At 39.4% G+C, this 17629-nt stretch overlaps 1 protein-coding gene across 2 annotated transcripts; it reads right to left on the reverse strand.

Moving 5' to 3' along the window:
* Positions 1–6281: 6281 nt before the first annotated feature.
* Positions 6282–15373, reverse strand: CHRNA6 (cholinergic receptor nicotinic alpha 6 subunit; the record flags this gene model as incomplete). 2 transcript variants are annotated; one of them, XM_081269417.1, is made up of 6 exons in its annotated part: positions 6282–6413; positions 7807–8785; positions 8883–8992; positions 9688–9732; positions 13447–13586; positions 15295–15373. In XM_081269417.1, 6 exons carry the CDS (start codon positions 15371–15373, stop codon positions 6282–6284), a joined length of 1485 nt encoding a protein of 494 aa, XP_081125543.1. The 2 variants fall into 2 exon arrangements, with proteins under 2 accessions (XP_081125543.1, XP_081125544.1); XM_081269418.1 differs by lacking the exon at positions 9688–9732.
* Positions 15374–17629: the final 2256 nt, after the last annotated feature.

Raw genomic sequence — 17629 nt, forward strand, 5'->3', positions numbered from 1 at the left:
GTGGAGTTTGTATTGTACCTAATTCTATCTGGTTATTGCATACATTAGTGATAAGATTAATTACTGGATTAAAGAAATGATAGTCTGGTCTTTCTGCTATAAAATTTTGTACACAGCCTGTGGTCATGGCACATAGCTACATTATAAAGACTCTTACCTATTTCTCATTCACTTTAAAGATGGTGTCTAATGAGCCACAATGGAACACTATGATTTCCCAATAGTCATTATTTCGATTCTATGCTGGGTTGGATCTTTTTTAAAAATATTTTTTAGTTGTAGATGGATACAATACCTTTATTTATTTATCTTTATGTGGTGCTGAGGATAGAACCCAGGGCTTTACACATGCTAGGCAAGCACTCTCCCACTGTGCCACAATCCCAGCCCATGGGTTGGATCTTTTGATTGTGTTAAAATTCTTTCTCTGAAGCACTTCCTATTATGTGTTAAAACAAATTCATTCATTTATCAGCCAGGATGACTATGGCTTCTGTTTAACCTGGCATGTATTTCTTCTTTGTATTAAGACTTTCTTTTCAGTTTGTCAATAAGGTAATTATGAAAACAAAAGTAATATAACATGTTTGACTCATGGACACAATCTTAGCTTTGGGAAATCTAGAAAAGAGCAGCAATCTATCCACTGATGTAGATTTCTATAGCTCTGGGCAGGTTTAACCACTGGCGGGCAGTCAGAACAGCCTGTCGTAGAACTAGACTTGCCCACCAGAATGTACAAGGATGGCCTGAGCCAGAGGAGTTCCAGTGAGGCCAGAAGGTTGCAGAATTCAAGGGGAAATAATAGAAGGATTAACAATTGCTCAGAAAACCTTCTAAAAACAGCCTCATGAAAAAAGTGCTATAATCATATCTGATTTATAGATGAAGGTCCTCTTCATCTGTAAAATTCTACCCTCAGGGTGACAAAAAGGAGTGGGGAGGGATCCATCCTTTTTTACTCTAGCAGGATAGATAATCCTGCCACCAGAAAGTGCTCAGTGAAGGTGTAGTAGTTGAATGTGGGACCTTAAGCCAGGTCCGTTGTTTCACAGGGGAGTCTTGGGGTTATTTCAAAGGAAAATTCTACATTGTCTTATCCACACAATACAGGGTTATTTTTATTGTTAGCCCCCAGGCAGGGGGCCCTGAGTGACAATAGCATCCCTACTCATTGCAATAGCCAAAAATGCCCTTTTAGACATTTCCAAACACCATCTAGAAAGTGTATATGTACGTGTAGTCTGTTATAACAAAAATATCATAGACTAGATGACTTATAAACAACAGAAATTTATTTCTCATAAATTTGGAAGTCCAAGATCAAGTGACTATCAGCTCTGGTATTTGATCAGGGTCCAGTCACTTTCTGATTCGTAGATGGTCATCTTCTCCCTGCATTCTCACACAGTGGGGGTAAGAAAGCTCTCCAGAGTCTCTTTTATAAGGGCAGTAATCCATTCATGACCTAATTTCCTCCCTAAGGTCCCACCTCCTAATACCACATTATTGGAAGTTACAATTTTAACACAAGTGTGAGGACAGAAACAATCTATAGCAGCTGAGTACTACAGAAGCATTGAGATAGTAATTCCAAAGTCAAAGAGGGAAGAAATGGGTATGTATCACATGTAGTATCCGTTACTATTGCTTTGTCCTCTCATGACACACAAGAGGTGCACCTTAAACCCTGGAGAAGGTTGGGGCTGTTGAGGACATCCCAAATAGATGTTCTCTGGTCCCTTGGGGCTGGAAAGGGAAGACATGAGCCCTCTCAATTGAGTTCTTATTTTCTTCTGGTTCCATCTCATGAGCGATGGTTTAAAAGTCAGGAGATTATGTTCTACTGTTGAATTTGTTGCTCTTTAGCTATGTGATCATGAGCAAGCCAACTTACCTCTTGAGAGTAAAGAATTAAAAAACAGTTGGGTTCACACCTGTAATCCCAGCAACTCAGGAGCCTGAGGCAGAAGGATTGTGAGTTCAAAGCCAGCCTCAGCAGATAAGTGAGGTGCTAAACATCTCAGTGAGACTCTGTCTCTAAGTAAAATATAAAAAAGGACTGGGGATGTGGCTTAGTGGTTAAGCATCCCTGGGTTCATTCTCTGGTACAAAAAAAAAAAAAAAAAGAATTGGGTTAAATAATCTGCAAGTTGTGTTACATGTCTAAAGGTCATTGATTTTATAGTTTAAGTACATAGACACTTCCTGATGTGTACGCATTGGTATGTGAACACACTCATTCACAGATGTATACACATGAATGTTGATGTTGAAATCGTAAAAGAATTTTATTTTTTTTTAATTTTTAAGTTGAAATTAGACACAATACCTTTATTTTATTTATTTATTTTATGTGGTGCTCAGGACTGGACTCAGTGCCTCGAATGCGCTAGGCTAGCGCTCTACCACTGAGCCACAACCTCAGCCCCATAAAAGAATTTTAAATAAATTATAAAAGGCAAAAATTTCAACTAACAAAAATATCTTTAATGTTTTACCCTTTCACATCCCTTTACAAATTTTCAATCTAATCTTTCAATAATTCTTCTAAACAAATGCCTTAACTCCCCTTTTCTCACATATTATTTCATTTCTTTTTTAAATGTGTTCCTGGTTTGTTTATTCTGGGAGTTCCAAGAAACTTCTGACCTGGACTGGAAAACCCAGGTATATTCAAGCATTAGAGTGTTCAGGTATTAAGAAGTCAGGATGGAGTTTTCTTGCTCACGGCTGGAAGCAAATTCTTCCTACTTTCCTACAATGCAATTCTTAAAATTCTTTTTTTTTCTTTTTTTGCGGTGCTGGGGATTGAACCCAGGGCCTTGTACATGCAAGGCAAACACTCTGCCAACTGAGCTATATCCCCAGCCCAAAATTCTTGTCTTTATATCTGATAGGGAATGAATCTACTGACTATATAAAAACACCCATATAATTTAACAACAACAATTAAAAAGAAACCCCAAACAATCCAATTAAAAAATGGATAAAGGACTTGAGTAGACATTTTTTCAAAGCAGATATACAGAAATAAGCACATGAAATAGCAAATAAGCACATGTAAAGATGCTCAGCATCACTAATCATTAGTGAAATGCAAATAAAAACCACAATGAGATGTCACCCCATTTCCATCAGGATGGCTACTGCAAAAAATAAATTTTAAATTAAAAAAAAGTATTGGGCTTGGGATGTGGCTCAAGTGGTAGTGCACTTGCCTGGCATGCGTGAGGCACTGGGTTCGATCCTCAGCACCACACAAAAATAAAATGAAAATATTGTGTCCATCTAAAACTAAAAAATAAATATTAAAAAAAAGTATTGGCAAAAGATACACAAAAATTGGAAACCTGTGAACTGTTGGAGGAAATATAAAATGGTGCAGCTATGGTAAAAATTAGTATGATGTTTCCTCAAAAAGTTGAAAATAGAATAACCATGTAATCTAGTAATTTCACTTTGTAGTTTGTACCACAAAGAATTGAAAACAGGGACTTGAAGAGATATTTCTAAGCCCATATACATAGCAACATTATTCACAATAGCCAAAAGTTAGACGAAATTCAAGCATCCACCGATGGATTCATAAAGTGTGGTATGTGCATTTAACAAAATATGATTCATACTGAAAAAGACATCCTGACACATGCCACACCATAAATGGGTCAACCTTGAAGATGTTATGCTAATGGATAAGCCTGTCACAAACAGATAAATAATCCATGTTTCCACTTAAAGGAATTACCTAGAATAGTGAAATCCATAGAAATGAAAAGTAGATGGTGGTTGCCAATAACTGGGGGCAAAACAATAACAACAGGGAGTTATTGTTTGATAGGTACAGAGTTTGGATTTACAAGACACAAGTGTCCTAGAGACAGATGGTGGTGATAGTTGCAAAACAGTGGGTATAAATTTAATACCACTGGACTATATTCTTAAAATTAGTTAAAATGGTAAATTATGTTGTGAGAGTTTTACTACAATTTAAAAGTTTTTAGTAAAATTAAATGGTGATTTGACTTAATGGTAAAAAAATAAAGTACTGAGTAACCAACTCTGTGGAGATAGTGGTCAATAAGATTTATAGGAGGCCATTGGTTTGTACTGAGCTTCTGCTTAAGGTCCAACAGGTCAAACCAAAATGGAGTCACTTGTGCTAAAGTTCCACATGGCCGAACTGAAACTGAAGTGCTTACTTGACATTTCATGAAATCAGGAGACTGAGAAATAATAATTGAATCCCCAAACAGGCCAGTGTTAGACCTCACAATAGGGAAGCCCCTTCGCTTTACACTTTACAAGAAAAATAACTTTGAAATGATCAATCTGCTTTTTTTCCCCTTCTCTATTTCTGATTTCCTCAGTCTTTTTCTATCTATAAAATTAGCCTCCTCTGCTTGGCTAATTAATTCTATTCTATTCTATTTTGTGAAATGAGGTGTTATCTGATTCTAGAATTTCAAACAAAAACCAATTAAGATATTTAAATATTTAAACTGAAATGGTTGTAATTTTTTCTTTTGACTACAGGAAGACAAAATATAGGTATAAGCGCACAGATGGAGGGAGTAAAAATAATTTAAAATAGAATAATTCCGATTCAAAACCTCTGCCTGGCATATTACATGGTACCTCTAATAGAAAACAGACAAGGAAGAATTCACAGAGTGGTAGTAAAATCATTCTACTTTTAGAATCTGTTGGGTTGGTTTTTGTGAGTATGCTGTCACAAAAATGATACTTCAAGACTGTGTAATATCATGAATGAAATGTTGATAATATTATTTGAGGAAGTGACATTGAAAGGTAAAATTGAAATATAGAATCATCTATGCATATGGACAAAGAATAGAAGGGGAAAAGCCAAATGGCATTCGTTCCTCTGTTAGAGTAGATATATTATTTTCTGCTTTAAAACAGATCTTTAAAATTGCTATAATAATATTTATACAAGAAATAATTCAAGTGGAATAAAACAGAATTTGCAAGGTTCTGCCTGTAAGAAAAGTAATTGCTCCAAAAAGTATAAGACTATAATTTCTTACAGAAGAAATAACTTTATTTTCAACCTCTGCACAATGGACAAATGGAAAGTGTTGATGAGAAAAGACTATAAAAACACCATTTTTATTTGACACACAACAGGAGTTGTTCCAGGTTTTTCCAGTCAACCACATCCGGTCCCCCTGTTTTGATTGCTCTGGTGATATTTGCCAATATCTGATCCTGCAGAGCTTTGTATATCTGACTTTTCTGAAATAGCTGTAAGGTCTTGGGGGAAAGGAGCCTCTTTTTTTTTTTTTTTTTTTTTTTAATCCTGGCAATGCCTATCTCAGAGTTGAACAGGTCAACACTGCTATGGCTTGGATCTGGTATGTCCTTCAAAGGCTCATGTTAAAGACTTGGTCCTCAGCATTATTTGGAGATTATGGAATTTTAGGTGGTGGGGCCCAGAGGGAGAAAGTTAGGTCACTGGGGGCATACCCCTGAAGAAGATTTGGGAACCTCAGCCCTTCTCTTTCTCTTTGCTTTGCAGATTCCATGAGGTAAGCAGGCCTCCTCCACAAGATGCTTCCACCATGATGTAGTGTCTCATAGGCCCAGAGGCAACAGGGCCAGGTGACCATGTACTAAAACCTCTGAAACCATGAGCCAAAATAAATTTTTCTTCCATTTAAGCTGATTATCTCAGGTACTTTGTCACATAACAGAAAGCTTACTAAACCAAATGTTAATTAAACAGAGTCTGCTAAGATAAACTCTTATCTATTGCCTTTAACCAATTTGTGTGTCAAATAATGCTGAAGCGTGTGAACTATATTACATGGACATGCACAAGAAAGCAAGGATGCGAGAGTTCACAAGTGTTGCAAATGTCAACAAGGTCAAAGGATCAGCATTTCACATCTCATGTGTCATTATACTAATCAACAGCATAAACTTTGGAGATACAACAGAATCTCTTTTCAGTGTGGCTTTATGTTTACTACATGGTTTGACCACATGTTATTCATGTCCCTGGAAAACCAATGTGTATAGACAAGAGAAGCTGACCTGACACTGTTAGTTTATGGGTGCTGCCAGTTGTGAGCTTTAGTGTGTAATAAAACATCTTAATGTACTCCCCTGTGCTACATTTCAACCCCTAAATTTGCAATATACTCCTCTTTTTTCCAGGTAGTCTTCAGTTTCAATAGATGGGGGACTTGGCCTTTCCTATGGTAAGGAATACAGAACAAATATAGAGTCTGTGAGTTTCTAAGAGAAAAGACATGTTAAGATTTTCCTGTGTTCACAAATAGCGGCTGTAGAAATAGTCCCGCGGTTCCAAACACACAGACAATTATAAATATCCAAAGAAATATTCTGTCTACCACCATGGCCACGTATTTCCAGTCATCTTCTACCTGAAATACAAACAAAAAGTCAAAGCTATTTTTAAAAATAAAAATCATAAGGAAGCATGTTCTGTTTCATAAGTTTTTTTTTTTTTTTTTTTGGTACTGGGGATTGAACTAGCTCAGAGGCACTCAACCACTGAGCCAGTTCCCCAGCCCCATTTTGTATTTTTTTATTTAGAGATAGGGTCTCACCAATAGCACCTCGCCATTGCTGAGTCTGGCTTTGAACTCATGATCCTTCTGCTTCAGCCTCCCAAGCTGCTGGGATTATAGGCGTATGCCATCACGCCCGGCTCCATAACGTTTTCTTTTTCAAAGATTTGCCCAGTACTTTTAAAAACAAATGTTGGTGGCATTTTGGTTAACCCATGCCTTCTAAGTAGTACCTATAAGAAATTTTGTTTTGAGGGCTGGGGTTGTGGCTCAGTGGACTAGTGCCCCTGAGTTCCATCCCTGGTTACCACCCCTCACCCCCCAAAAAAATGAAAGAAATTTTGTTTTTTCTGAAGAGGGTGGATGTGTCTCCATGGGTACCTCGTGGAGCTGGCTAGAGAGTATGCAGAAGACCTGGTGAGCCAGGAATCCGTAGGTCACAAAAGATTTTTCCCGACTACAGGGAACACTCCCAAGAAGCAGCTGCTAGATAGCTCAACTCTTGTTGTTGGCACCACTGACCCCATGGCAAGCCTGGGGAGTGGGTGTGAAGCATGCAGTGGGGGGAGTGGAAGCCATGAGATACTGTTGAGGACCCTCTGAGCAGGAAGAGCAGCTTTTCAAACTGCAAAGTCTCTGCAGCTGTGTCTTGAGAGCCCTTCCTGGTGGCAATTAAGTCAACAGGAACTCTCTCTCTCTCCTAGATTTTACAAAGTGCCACCCGAAGGTGAGTTTTTCCAGACTTTTTACCCTAGATAGCAGGCATTCCTAGTATCTGCCCCTGCACCCACGGGGTGCACATTAGCTCTCACAATATCCTTTCACTAAGAGATATGGATGCCAGCATCTGTCATGTAAAATAAACCCAGATGCCTGCACAAGTTTTCAGCTGCCCTTAGCTCGTCATCCTTATGGAGTGGAAAACTGGCATGATTTCCTTGAGCTCTCTCCTTGGAGAATGAGGGAAGGCTCTGTGCTTCTATAGTTAGACTCTGGGCACCAGAAGCAGAATATGTGGAAACTAAAAATATCCCCAAGGCTCATTCAATCCATCTCAAGTAGAACAAGCGGGATTGGAGTTGCTGAACACTGGAGCTCACACACCTTCTCCCACCACTTGGAGATTTGCTCTGACCCCTAGGTCAGTCCACCAGTAACTGCATAATAACAAAGCTGCCCGACTCTCTTACAAACACAACTCACACTGAGGATCTAAGTCTTTAAATGAGAGGAGATGTGCATTTACCTCCTTTGTTTCATTGTGGCTCTTCATATTTTCTGCTATGAATTGCACACTATCAATCACATCTTCAACTTCAGGAGAGTGCTCCAAATTCTCTGTTGCCCATTGTGAAGGCTGATGACTTAATCTTCTCTTGCTGGTGGCTGCCCCACTTGACTTATGACAGTGGCAGCATTCCTTCAGAAGTTTAGGTTCTCTGCGATTAGCAAACCTGACCTTGACAGGCTTACCTGAAAGACCTTCGGGATTTTGCTTGGGACTTTTTTCCTTCATCTTGTCCAGAGGCCGCCTCATCATCAAGATCTGTGGAAACAGCTGGAGGAAAATTGTCTTCACCCATTTGGGCATGGTGTGTGTTGTAGGGGTGCGATAGTGTATGTTTAACACAAACACGGTCACCACAATGGATAGTGTGACAAAGATCATGGTGAACAGCAGATACTCACCCACCAGTGGGATCACAAGAGAGGTGGATGGGATGGTTTCTGTAATGACCAGCAAAAACACAGTCAGGGAAAGCAGAACTGAGATGCAAAGTGTCACTTTTTCACCACAGTCTGAAGGAAGGTAAAAGACCAACACAGTCAGAAATGAAATAAAGAGACAGGGGATGATCAGATTAATGGTGTAAAACATTGGCAGTCTCCGAATGTAGAAGGAATAGGTTATGTCTGTGTATATCTCTTCGCAACAGTTGTATTTTATGTCATGCTTGTAGCCAGAGGCATCAACAATTTCCCATTCACTGTTTTCCCAAAAGTCATTCATGTCTACTTTAGAGCCAACGATTAGAAGATCAATTTCAGCTTTATCGTATGTCCAGGAACCAAACTTCAGGGAACAATTTTGATGATCAAAAGGGAAGAAGGTGATATCCATAGGACAGGAACTCTTAAAAATAGCTGGTGGGGTCCAGGTGATCATGCCGTTGTATTTAAGAAGGGCTTTTGTCTTGCCTTCGATTTGGAAATCACCAACAGCACTGTAAAATAAACCAAACACATCAATACGACTCCCTGTGGACTGGCATGTGCCCAAAGTAACTTGGGAAAGAGACCATGACTGTCAGACACCCATACTTGTTATAGAGAACAATGTCAGGCTTCCAAATCTTATCTGCTGGAACACGAATAGTCTCAATGCCATCATATTCCATTGGATCCCAGCGCAATTTATAATCATTCCAGATCTGAAATGAATAAAAATAATTTAAAAAATTTTAAATAACTATCTTCCAATGCTAACTTTATGTTGGATCAACAGATTTTTTTTAAAAAAATAAATTATTATTTGAAGAGTGCAGAGTTTCTAGCAAAAGTTGGGAAATTATATACATGGGGGAATAGGGGGCTAAATAGTTGAGTTGATTTTGGGGACAATATTTAACTAGATAACTTTCTATTAATTGTTAGTTAGCTGGTTGAGGTTATAGGCTGGACTTCCATGTCCCATGAACTATAGTCAAACTTTAGTAGTAACCCATTTCTAATATTAAAACTGTGGTGATGATGAGTTTGTTTCCAAATCTGTGTAAAGTTCTCAAGTTTTTTTAAGTGAGGAGACTATAACTGATAGAGTCAGCCGGTAGGGATCTCAGCTACTGACCTCTCCAGGCCTGGGGCAGCAGAGATCAAGGAGTGAGCAAGCATCAGAATCTGAAGCCCCAGTTAAAAATAGGAGATTAGAAAGCAGAAAACAGAAAGTCTCTATGTCAGAGAGACATTTGTCACTAGGTTTCTGCACCTGTGAAGCCTACATCAAGTCAGCTGAAGGATATGTCTGTCATAAGACGGGCATGGAAAGAGGTCATGCCAGTGGGTTCTATCCATCTGATATTATTGAGTGGACATGTGAGGACCACAGTTCAAAGAGAGAGAAACATACGTGACGTAGCCACAAATTGGTTTCCATGATCTGGTTTACTTCATCCTGGGAAAAAGAAATCATATTTTTAGCTTCACATGTACTTGCTAATAGAGATAGATCTTATAGCAAGAATCACAACTAAAGAGAGATGAATCTGAGTGATTCTTGCTAATGAAGGAAAGCAAGAAGACTAAAAAAGCAATATTTAAAAAAAACATTTATTGGGCTGGGATTGTGGCTTAGCAGTAGAGTGCTTGCCTAGCACGTGCAAGGCCCTGGGTTTGATCCTCAGCACCAAATAAAAATAAGTAAAATAAAGGTATTGTGTCCAATTACAACTAAAAAATAAATATCAAAAACAAACAACAACAACAACAAAATTTATTTAGCATGCAGCCAGAAATGCAATATTTCCACAACTGGTCCCAACGCTGTGGTCTTTAAAGGAAATGCGGCTTTAATTGGTCTATGCTGATTTAGGTCTCACCTTCTCTCTGAAGTCTTTCTGCTCACCATAACCCATAAAGGTTTCTGACTCCATTAAAGGAAAAAAAGAAGAAGAGGAGAGAGAGTCTTGGAAAAGAGGGAGAGAAAGCATTGCAGAGGATACAGATACCCAAACCCAGGTCCTTGCTTTTACCTCAGTATCTACCAAAAAATCAGCCTCAGCTCACCATGGAGTTTCCCAGCTGGAATCTGCTACCCACCTACTACATATTCCCTTTCCCTACCCAATCCACCCCTTCAATCACTCATGAAACAAATTTTTTATTGAGTAACTATTATGTGCTATGTAAATACTGGGAATAGAGAAGTAACATGGGAAAATGTCCTGATTTCATGTGTCTTAGCTGGGAGTTGGGGAAATATAAAATTTACACACACACACAATATATAATATGACATAAAGATAAGTCCTATGAATAGATAACTCTCATAGAGTAGTCCATGTGCAGGTACACGCACACACATATATCTATTTTATACAAGATGGCCAAAGAAGCCTTCCCTGAGGAAGTAATGTCTAAGCAGATTCTTAAATGAGGCTATTTGGAGGGAAAGCATTCCAGGTCAATATCCTCAGTATAATGGGTTTCTAAGTGGCTACCAACTCTCAGTGTGAAAGTTACCAAAGATTCATCTGGAATCACGGGTAATTTTATATCACAGTAGTCCAAGGACTGTTGATAGTGGCCAGCAGTTGATTCCCAAGACTTGCTCAGCCAACCCAGCTTCCCAAGGCACCTAAGAACCCTCTAGACTAAATGAACTCCACTGAGGCTCAGGGCGCTGCGCTGAGGCTCAGACACCATTCTGCCCTGGTTCCCCGGGCCACTCTGCACTCTGCAGTTTTCTACTCTTTTATTTCATGCTCTCTACTGCCTTTCCTAGAGAGGCAAGTTTCCTCCTTCAAATGGGTTGTCAAGCCATGATAAGTCCAAAGGTTTAAAAAGATCAGCAAAAACAGTTACATTCATGGTTTCCTATTGATCCCAGAAAACATAGAACTAGCCAGGCGGTGGCCAGCATTGTTTCACAGTGACCCAAGCCTAAAGTCAATGCATTCTGATCATATAGGGGTCACTTTGCAATCTGCAGAGGTTAGCAGGAGTCATGTCAATAAATCCATGAGATGTCAGTCAAGAAAAGACAAGTTATGCAGTCTCGGTTTCTGGAAGTTCTTAGAGGTAACTGGCATAAACTTCAACCATCTTTTGAAGCCTGCTTCCTCTCTGAACTAGTGTTCTACACTGTGTCCTGGGAGCTAAAATCAGTTGATAATACCCTTCTAGCAGTAGCCCTTTCTCCCCTGCTACACTTCCTCAGTATGGAGCTGGTGTGTGGAGGTAAGGACACCCTCAGAGGTGTCAACCGATTTAGATCAGAAGCTCGCCTGGAAAGCCATAGTCTCCATCCAGTTCCAGTCTCCACCAATGAACATGTGCCCTGTAATCAGACAGCCCCCCTGGAGGAGACCAGAGACCCAGGATACCATCTCACATCCTTGGGACCATCATCCATTTCTTTCTGAGGAAAATGAATTAAGTGACGCTCCAGCTGTATTGCAAGTTTTGAGTCACAATTTCCAATATACTGGATCCACAGCAATAGACTCAGAGACATGGATCCACAAGGCCAAGCAGGCTACTAATTTTACCAGGGGTTGAAGTTTGCCATTTCAGATCTGCCAAGCCATAAGGAACACTGGCTATGGATCTCTGTGAGGGGGGACAGTAGACATTCTCCTGCCCTGAAAGATAGAAGACTTTGTGATCAAGGTCAGGTTGCATGGCAACAAATGTACTTTCACATAGAGCTGTCTGCATCTTTAAGGTCTAGTTGGGGGCTCATGTGACTCAGCCATGCAGTACCCCTGGGTATTAATCCTAGAGATATGAAGATTCATGTTTATGCAAAAACCTTTACACAAATGTTCATAGCAGATTTACTCATAATAAACCAAAGAACTAGAATCAGCCCAAATGTTCTTCAACAAGCAAATGGTTAAATGAACTCTGGTACATCAGTACCATGGGACACTACTCAGTGAGGAACACACCGTTGATACACTCAACACTTAGATAACGCTAAGCAAAAGAGCCAAGGCTGCAAGTCAACATATTCTATGTATATGTAATGTTTTTTTTTTAATATTTATTTTTTAGTTTTAGATGGACACAATGTCTTTATTTTTATGTGTTACTGAGGATCAAACCCAGCACCTCATGCATGGTAGACGAGCACTCACTACTGAGCCACAACCCAGGCCTATGTAATGTTCTTGTAATGACACTGATTTAGAAATGGAGGAGAGATTAGTCAGTGAAAATGGGCAAATCATAAGGAATTTCTCTATTATTTCTTATAAGTGGGTTTAATCAAATTATTTCAAACAGTAAAATTTCAGTTTAAAAAAGCTATTTTCCCAACTTTCTCTGGCAACAAGAGGGAATGAAGACAGAAAGCAGAAGCTGCGGGGAGGACTTCTAAGAAAGCTCCCTGAAGAGGTCACAAATGTCTGGTATGTGCCCCTTTAACCCTTTTCTCCCTTCCTCCTGCTTCTTGCCCAAAATATGAATGTGATAAGAGGAAAGACAGCAGTTATCTTGGAACATGAGGCAACACTAGGGGAAGAAGTCACATGCAAAAGACAGTGAAATAAAAAGATAGAAGGAACCTTGGTCACTGTTACCATATTTGGCTTATGCTCTTATCATCATAGCCCATGTAAGTGACATCCCCTGGAGTTGTGCAGTGCATAACCTGGGCAACTGAATACACAATTGCTCACATCATGAAGCCACCTGATGCTAAACTCCTAGACTGCAAAATTTCAGATTTCCATTATATAAGGAAAAAAAATCATCTTGTATTTAAGCAGTGCCTAAAAAAACAATAAAAAACTTTGATACTAGTAGCCAAACTCTGCTTTCAGTGTTACCTCCCACCATCTTCAGAACAATGACCTGAAAGGACTCATTAACCAGGGATTTGAAGCAATGCTGTACAGTGAGTGGGCCACCCAGACTCTAGATGCAGCTCAGTTCTGTATTTACAACAGCCCAATCCATGGTAAGTACAGCTCTTCTAATTCTCCTTCAACTTCCCTCCACTTCTTTGTTTCGTAAACTGGTCTCAAAAGCAGTTCCAGAAAATCACCATCTAAGGTGAACAAGTAGAGCATTACTGAAGAAAGTGTCCCCTCCAATGTGGGGACTTCTCTGACATCGGAGTCAGAGCCTCCAGAGGAACACGCGGCAAATGCCTGACACTCACCACGTTGGCCAACTGTGTGATGGACACTTCAAAATACACGGTGACAGGATCGGAAACGTTTTCCACGGGCCGGATGAACCGGTTATAACGAGAAAACAGTTTGTGGAAGAGTCTCTCCTCAGATGCACATCCTGCACAGCCTGCATGGCCAGAGAGGGAAGAGTTAGGGACTCAGAGCCAGTGTTGGCCCTAGGGAGGTGCCAGGGGCGTTTCGGTCACCAGGTCCCTCCAGGAGTGCATTGTGCCCACCAACCACGCCCCATCACCGTCACCAGCTCCACCTGCACACTCTCTCAGGGTGCCCACTGAACCCCGCCCTTTAGCCTCGGCTGCTTCCCTTGAGGATGGAGACAATATTAATTATGCCTACATCCCAGAACTAGGGCAACATCAAAGAAAATAATGTTGGGAAGAACACTTTTAAAGTCCAATGCACCACAAACACTGAAGGATAGACAGACAGGAGGCTTGGCCTTTCTGTTTATGTTGCTGAACCGAACTTATAGTCCTACCAGTGGAGCTAGAAGCTTTCCGGCAAGGGAGGGAAAGCCCTGCCCTGCCCTTTCGCATCTAAAATACTGACATCTGTGTCTACAGCCAACAAGATGTTTAGGTGGGGAAACTCCATCAAGCAGACTGACATAGGCACTTCATTAAGGTCTTCACAAGCCATCTCCTTCTGAAAACCAAATTTGAAATTCAATAATTTGGGAGATTTTAAGAACACAAGTTTTGTAAAGCAAATCTAGTTAAAATGTTTTAAGAATAATTCAAAACTAGGTTTTTTGATAGCATTTTCAGTCATTAAATTCAAGACAATAGTGACCCGTGTCTCTGTACTTTTCCAAGATAAGTTAATGCATTAAAGGTAAGTCGATGCTATCACTTGACATAATTTATTCCATTAAAACCCCATTTAAATACATTTCTCCTTACAGAATCCAAATTGGACATCTGAAATTTCACAAGTTTTCTGAAGAGATTTGTACCTTGAAAGAATAAATAAAATAAAACTGAAAGGGTTGGAAAAGTTCATCAGGCAAAAACAGACAGCTGACTAACTATTATTACATTACCACAAGAGAAGAGAGGTATGGAAAATGCATTGGAAACCCTGAAACACTGAGGGTTTTGACAGGAGAGGGAAATTTTAAATGTCACTTTTACTATAGTAACTAACAATGATAAAAATATTTCTTTGTAAGACAACAATTAAAAAAAAAATCCTCCTCGTTACCTATTTTCTCTCCTTTGACACATTTTAAGTAAACCCTCCATCAGTGTTGGAGAGCAAATCCCTGCAAACCCAACAGCACCTGGAAATGTGATTTTGCTCAGCTCAGCAGCAGTTCTAAGTTTTAACTTTGAAAATGAATAATTTTATTCTTAGGATAATATTTCAGCATAATCAAGTGACCTATTTTCCAAAATGAAAATAAGTACCTACAAAATGGAAAGGTTCATAGATTGAGTAATATCATCAGCTAACAAATAAATCACCATTTTGAAAAACATATTAAATATACCTACAATTCCATGAGTAGAATACATCCACAGCAGAGAAAGATAGAAGACTGTATGGTTCTTATTATATTTTAATTAGAAAAATAAAATAAAATGATTTACAGCATTGTGCTCCCCATCCCACCTCTCCAAAATCTCCTCTGACAAGTTAAACTGAACTAATCAATACCAGATTAATCAGCAGTTATAACAGCGTTGCTTCCTATACAGACACTTTATATATTTACCTAGAATCGTTCATATCTGCTTATTCAAGCACAACGAGAAAAAGAGTAAATACACGAAGCTAAAAGGTTATAGGAGATAAGCAGAAATAAAACCTACCTTTAAAGGAAGGTATGAATATACACAACCAGAGACACAAACCCAAGTGAAGGAATCCCTGACCCTTGCTGGTCAGCATGATTAAAACACATTAGAATTCCTTTTTCTAGGCAAAAGATTGTGGAAGACAAAGAGCTACCAGACAGCTGCACCCATCAAACCTTTAAATCATCAGAAGCCTACTGCCATCACGTGTGTCTTCTGTGAAATAAAAACATTCACAAAATGTAACTCGGCTGTTCCAGCATCAGAGGCTGTGGCAGACATGAAGGGCAAATAAAGAAGACGCCATGCAATGTCAGATGAACAGCCACATTTCCTGTCACCCCAGATCTCTTTTCGTGCAAGAAAGGTGAAGAAAGGCAGTGAGGGAATGCTAGGCAGGACGCAAAACATTGCAGTGGCTTAGAGAACTTCTGCAATCTTAACCACAATCCTTAGGGGATAAACACACATTTACTGGACTCCGAGTACAGATGAAATGCATGCTAGGTCCCAAAGAGCATATTTGGATTCACTGAGTTCTCTGGTTAATCAAGGCTTAATCTCGTTAGAACACTTTCTAAAAATATGAATTCCCAGTCCTGTCTTAGTAAGTGCAACTTAGATTTGTTTTCTGATTTCAGTGCTTCAAGTGCCTTGTCTTTCTGACTATAGTCACTACCATCCAGGTCTAGAGATTAGATGATGGAGAATGAAAGGAACAGGCCAGGCTCAGTGGTGTAAACCTGTAATCCCAGTGATTTGGGAGGCTGAGAGAGGAAGCATACAAGTTTGAGGCCAGTCTCAGTAATTTAGTGAGACATGTCTCAAAATAAAAAAACTTTAAAAAATTAAAAGGGATGGGGATGTAACTCAGCTGTAAAACACCCCTGAGTTCAATCCTCAGTACCAAAAAGAAAAAAAAAAGTAATGGATGCCCTCTGAATATTTTCATGTTTATTTAAACATCTTGGTCATCCATTGGTTTTCTTAAAAATTTTCCTGTTGTTCAGTCTCATGTCAATAGAATTCTGATGAATTGAGCCTTCGGATCAGATTTTAATGTTAGTTAAAGAGCAATCAGAACCAGAGATGATCTCTCAGGGCCTTCCCAACTAAATATTCTACCACATCATTAAAAATACTGCAGGCTTTATACATACACAGAACTCAGATTAACAACTTCCCTCAAAATTCTATTGACTGCACATCTCTTGAGGGAACAAAAGAGGAACTGATACTTAATTTAGTTCTAGACTTAGACCACACACTGCGCCAGGAGTTTCAGATATGTCATCCAAGATGTTACTCATTTCTTCTCTTTAGCAAGATGGATTTTTGTCCTTTGCTAAAGTATCACATGAAGTTTGCAAAAAACCTAAAGTGATAAAAAGAAAAAATCCTCCACCTATAATCCCAGTGAATTGGGAAGTTGAGGCAGGAGGATCCTAAGTTTGGGTCCAGCCACAAAAACTTAGAAGTTACTCTAAGAAACTTAGCAAGACCCTATCTCAAAATAAAAATATAAAAAGGGCTGGGGAGGTGGCTCAGTGGTAGAATGCCCCTGAGTTCAATCCCCAGTACAAAGGAAAGAAAAAAAGAGAGGAAAAATTTGGAACGACACTTTACTATGATGGGTGAAATTCATCTCACATCCCAATTCTAATTGACTATTTTCCAAGATTCAGATTTTAATCGGTTTGTTTTTCATATTTTCATCGGTTTGTTTTTCATATTTTCTACTAAATATATATTGCAATCTCAAGAGAATGGTCCTTTTGTTACAGGACTGGGGCCTTCTGGGAAAATGAGACAGGTCAAAGAACCACCTTCAAACCCTGATTCTTGTAACCAAGTCAGAAAGATTTCAGACATGTCACTCAGAGTGACAGGCAATGAGTTTATTGAAGAGAGAGGAAAAGGGGAAGGGGACACTCTCAAGGTAGAGAGGGTTCTCTCAGAGAAGAGAGGGACAGTTTGCCTATCCTGTACTCTAATTTTATTGGTGACTCCAGAGAATCCTGCCCAAGTCCACCTCTTGACTTTTGACTGACAGCAAGAGGACATCAAACTTTCAAGTACCCACTGCCATGACAACTTTAGGTCACTTTGGCCCATTCTAACCAGTTCTAATTGGATTCTTAACTATAGATTTACAGATTTGATAAATTCTTACAGATTTTATGGCTAGGAGGAATTACCCTTATCTATCTGAGTTTTGGGATCTGGTCTATGAAAAGGGTCACAAAAGTTTTCCCCTTCAGGTAACTTTGGTTTCTCTTATCCATGTTATTTTGGGGCTCCTGTTCTCCTGCAGATAGAAGGTACTTTGCTGAGGAATGTGGCATATCCT

This window comes from Spermophilus citellus, assembly GCF_964194105.1.
Source record: "Spermophilus citellus genome assembly, chromosome: 16".
NCBI lineage: Eukaryota > Metazoa > Chordata > Mammalia > Rodentia > Sciuridae > Spermophilus > Spermophilus citellus.